The 5261-nt window shown below is 46.3% G+C and overlaps 1 protein-coding gene across 1 annotated transcript; it reads right to left on the bottom strand.

The window, feature by feature from the left end:
- Nucleotides 1-919: 919 nt before the first annotated feature.
- On the bottom strand, nt 920-5261 carry LOC308168921 (actin-binding protein IPP-like; the record flags this gene model as incomplete). The annotated part of the gene is made up of 9 exons (XM_080543561.1): nt 920-1144; nt 1531-1751; nt 2013-2135; nt 2230-2353; nt 2657-2832; nt 3595-3750; nt 3888-4107; nt 4353-4564; nt 4892-5261. The coding sequence occupies 9 exons, from the start codon at nt 5259-5261 to the stop codon at nt 920-922; spliced, it is 1827 nt and encodes a 608-aa protein (XP_080399687.1).

The following is a 5261-nucleotide window of genomic DNA, read 5'->3' as shown; positions in this document are numbered from 1 at the left end:
CTCCATGGTTAAGTCATGTAAGGCCTCTACATCTACAGTATGCTGGTCTAGTTAGTTTAGTGGCTAACTTTCTACCCTCTTTACCCACAAGAAATGGTGAATACTACCCACTACACATTTCAAAATAATATAACATATGTTATTTATTATTTATAGAAAACAGAGTCAGTGTATACGTTTGAAATACGACAGCTAATAGCAGTTTATTAAATGCTTTGAAAGAGAGACGGCTTTGAGAGTTAGTAATCGGGGTGCAAGGTTGCTGGGGAGAAATGTGGAGAAATGTGGGGTGAGGGTGGCAGTTGGGTTTTCCCGATATGCAACAGCATAAAGTATGTCTGAAGTGGGATTCGAACCCACGCCTCCAGAGGAGACTGCGACCTGAACGCAGCGCCTTAGACCGCTCGGCCATCCAGACTTCAACGTTGCGGTTAATAATCGGCTGAAAAATCTCCCCCCAAAAGAGACGTGATTAAAATTGCGTGGTGGAAAACCATACTCCCATAGTCTGAGTAGGGAAGTGGCCAATATCTCAATATAGAATAAATATCTCAAGTAGAATGAGGTGTGCCTGGGTTGGAATTCAACAGACACTGGAATAGAATAGCTGCCATACATCAGAATCAGAATCAGAATCTCTTTTATTACATCTCACTGTACAAGTACACAAGAGTACAATTCTTTGGCTTTGGTTCATCAACATTGGCATTGCAGCATTCAGAATCAAAAAACACAATACAAATAAGTAACCCTACATTGATAAGGTAATAATACATCTCATACATGGAGAGATGCTGATTTAAGAAACATTTGGAGTGGTCTCAACATTTAAAAAAAAAATTCGAGAACTTTGTGGCCTTAAAGATGGTGTGTCTTGGGTGTCATTATTGGCTCTGGATGGAAACAGTGGACCTGTCTCTCAGAGGACGGCCACCCCTCCATCACAGCGGCTGGTGATCATGTTGCCGATCTCAGTCCAGGTGTCCAGGTGGGGGTCATAGATCTCCACTGAGTCCAAAGACACGGGTGGTGAAAAGTCTCCGCCGGTGGCCCGCCCCCCAACAGCGTAGAGCAGACCATTTACGGCTGATACGGACACCCCCCCCCGCGCCACCGCCATAGGTGCCACCTCCACCCACTTCTCCTGTGGAAGGAAAGACACATTATGGTTAAAAGACACACAGTCACAGTCTTTGTACTAGTCAATAATACATGCTAATCTATTGCGATTCATAGAAAAAAAACATCTTTGACATAAATATCTCAGCTCTCTAACCTTTTAGTCTATCTTTTAGTCAATTGGGTAGACTCTGCGGCTTTATCTAAGTATACAGGCACCACCCTCCCCTCTATAGGCGACCATCATTTAGCATGGGCCAAGTCAGTTAACATGTATTTTGTGAAGTATCCCCTTCATGTTATTGTTCAGTCAAAGGTCAATGTCCAATACACTAACTAATTGTACTAATTGTGAAGCCTTCTGTGTGACAGCAGAGACAGACACCAGACAAGAGACAGACAGGCTCCAACCTCCTCAGGACAGTACTTCTCCACCGTCTTCAGGCAGCCCAGCGCCTTGTTCCAGCCTCCCACGGCGTAGATGCAGTTGTTGAGGCAGGCCACGCCCACGTGTGCCCGTCGTGTAACCATGGCAGGCAGGGCGCTCCAGCGGTGGGAGATGGGGTCGTACATCTCGGCCGAGCGCAGCTGCATCCTCTCGTGATCTCGTCCCCCGATCACGTAGATGAACCCTGCAGAGCGATCAAAGGCCACACAGATCTAGTTGGTTCAGAGGACCTTCCTAACAATAACATTACAATAACATTACGAGTGTTCATTAAGATCAAAGGGTAAATATGGTGTGAATATGGTATTACATTTTGCTTGTACATGTACTATATATATATACATTTCTTCTTATTCTTCTTATTTTATTTGTTTTTAATTATCACTGAATAAGCATGCTAGTCTCTAAATCATAGGTTCCTTAGTGATCTCTGGGAGAGCCTAACCCTGTAACTCGCAGCAGCCAAAATAGAATCGTGGAACCGCCATGTTTCCGATGATCTCCCACTTGTTCTCTGCCGGGTCGTAGCGCTCCATCGTTTCCCCAATCTCCGATCCGATCCAACCACCTGCAAGAGCACAGTAGTGAGGTCACATGATACTCTATTCACATCTACTTCCATGTACTGTACTGCATGTCCCAAGTGACAGGCTGGTGTTTACCTAGTGCGTAGAGCGCCCCGTGACAGGGGCAGACGCCAACTCCACAGCGTGGGAAATTCAAAGAGGCTACTGCCTCCCACTGCTTGGTCACTGGGTCATATCTCTCTGTGCAGTCGAATATCATCTGTCTCCCTGCCTGGAACTCCCTGCCTGGGCAATAGCAAACGGAAAGCACAATTATATTATGTCAAATGGAAATTCCACTGTGAAATATCGACATGTCAAACATGTATGCATACAGTATGACTGTGATTGCATTATGGCACTTGTACATCGTTTTTGTTTTTACTCATGAACTTGAGGGACCACCATCTGTTGATTTCCACACTGTATAACGAAGTTGTTCTACTTCTACCTCTCACAGATAGACAGACAGACAGACAGACAGACAGACAGACAGACAGACAGACAGACAGACTGAGTGCACTGTCTCACCTCCAACCACGTAGATCATGCCCTCCAGCACGGCCACACCCAGCCCACTGCGGGCCTGGTGCAGGGAGGACACAGTGGTCCAGTATTGACTGAAGGAGTCAAAGCGCTCCACACAGCTGAGGGTTCTGCTGTCACTCCAATGGACGCCCTGCAGCCGAGTGTAGCCTCCTGAGAGGGCGAAACCAGACGTGACGTGACGTGAGAGTGTTTTTACTACGCAAACGTAGGGAGATGAGGGCTGTATTGAAACTTGATAATCAAATGATTTTACAGGAACAACAAAGAGGTCTCCCCGCCACCTTTTTTGGTAAACAGCTGAGGGATGGGGCTGGAGAAATGTAACACATCTCAAATTAATAGACTGAGCTATGTATGCTTGGGCTCAAGAATTAATGGCTACAAATGTTAATTTAATTTTTTTATTTAACCTTTATTTAACCAGGCAAACATGTAAGAACAAATTCTTAGTTGCAAATGCAGCCTGACCAAAAAGCAGTGGCTCTTTGGGGGGGGGGGGGAAGCTAGAAATAAAACAAGGTTAAGTAATACAATAAACAATAAAACAATAAAACAATAAAACAATAAAACAATGGCAAATACAGATGCATTAAAATACTAACAGTCAGAGAGAGGAGAGAGAGACGGAGGAGGTAGGGGTGAGGAAGAGCGGAGGTGAGGGATAGCGGGGGTAGTGGAGCAGGGGTACTTAAAATGAGGCAGTGATGGGTTATGGGATGGGTGAGAGACGGTGATCAACAGGTGCATTGATCGACTATGGTTCGCTGCAGGATTTGTTTGAAAGCAGTGAGTGAGGTGAGGGCGGTGAGTTTGAGGGTGTTTTGTAATGTTAACAAATCATTAATTTAAATGTCCAAAAATGTATATACCAATCCCAGACTGCCCCTTTTAAAGTTTACCACAGAGGCTTACCTATGGCATAAAGACATTTCCTGGCTTTTCTTCTGGGCCTCATCCTAGCAGGCTGTAACAGACTGTACATCTTATTCTCCTTGGGAGACTTGGTCACCTCTGTGTATTCCCTCAGCAGAGTCTGCAGTGCCACCCGCAGGCTGAAGTCAGAAATGCCTGCAAGGAGAAATTAAATGACTAGTCAGTCAGTTTAATGCATGGAATCATCCAGTGCTGTCAAGACGTGAGTCGTCAAGGTGAGCTCCAGGCTTCTCTGTGTACTGCCTCTGAACTGTACTCTGGGTCTCAACTACCTTCGATGTACTTGAAGAGTCTCTGTGGGGAGAGCAGAGGGAAGCGTACAGGATCCAGCACCTCCACCACATGCTTCTTCCTCTTGGCCACGTCCTGCTGCAGCCAGTCCATGGCTGCCGTGAACACCTGGTACTCGTCCTCAATCCTCAGCTCCTCGCTGCGCAACAGCTTCACCAGTTGGTCCTTCGACAGGCCCCAGAACTCATCAGACACACACACCTAGACAGACAGAGTTTCTTTGAGTTTCTTCTTTGAGTTTTTATGTGTTGGCGTGAACGTTTTTTTTTACTGATTTAAAGATGGGATATTCGTTTCTGTCATAGCTACATACAAAGTAGATGAAAATGAGTGGTAAGGAGAGAGATCCTGCCTTGGAGAAGTCATTTAGGAACTTAAATATACAAATTATAGAAAAGGAAGATAAAGGGAAAGAGAGGGATGAGGAAGGAAAGAGAATGTTGCACCTGCAGGAAGTGGACATGGATGTAGTTCTCAGTGAACTCCAGCATGTCCAGACAGGCGATCTGCTCCAGGAACTGGTAGACACCAACGCAGTTAGATGGGTCCATGTGGCCCTTGAGGAACTCTCCACAGATGGACACCACCTCACTCAGCTGCAGCATGTCTGCTGCCACCATCAGCTCCTGCATGTTCTCCACTGTCACGTTGATCATACCTGGGGGTGGGGTGGGGGGGGCAAGCAGCTCAGACTTAATTCAGAGAGATGCACACAAACAAAGAAGCTATCCTACCATCAATCAAAATAAGCATCACCTAGGCTATATAACATGGTGGTGCAATTCATGTGTATTAGCTTTCTGAACATTGTCTGTTGACTGAGAATAATAGCTAAAGAAAGGACCTTAAATACATAAACACACTAGTGTAATGAATGAACTAATGTCCTATGCATGAATGATACAAACAATATATCTTTCTCTTTCGACTTCTAATCGTTGTGTAGATACTGTCTGTGTATGGAGAGCATGTATCCTGTGAGGACCTGTGTAGACAAACTCCAGCAGGACCTCGAAGACTTCGGCCTCCACTCCCAGGATCTGGACCTCCTCCTTGTCAGCCTCACTCATCCCCCCGGAGAAGAGGGCAGAGAAGTAGGGGCTGCTGGCAGCCAGGACCAACCTGTGCACACTGAAGACCCGTCCACCCACCCTCAGCCTCACGTCACAGAAATCTGTGCGGAGCCTCATCTTGTTCATTTGGGCCAGTATGAGTCGAGCATAGCGGTCAGAGGCATAGAGAGCCTGCTCAGGGGACCCCAGAGTCCCCACAGCAGCAGCGGTGTCACCATGGCTGCTACTCCAAGAGATGGAGGTAGAGGCAGGTGGGGAACGAGGTGGACCCATTAAGGACAT

This window comes from Nansenia antarctica (assembly GCF_963989245.1).
Source record: "Nansenia antarctica genome assembly, chromosome: 12".
Taxonomy (NCBI): domain Eukaryota; kingdom Metazoa; phylum Chordata; class Actinopteri; order Argentiniformes; family Microstomatidae; genus Nansenia; species Nansenia antarctica.
This window is presented reverse-complemented; position numbering and strand designations above follow the sequence as displayed.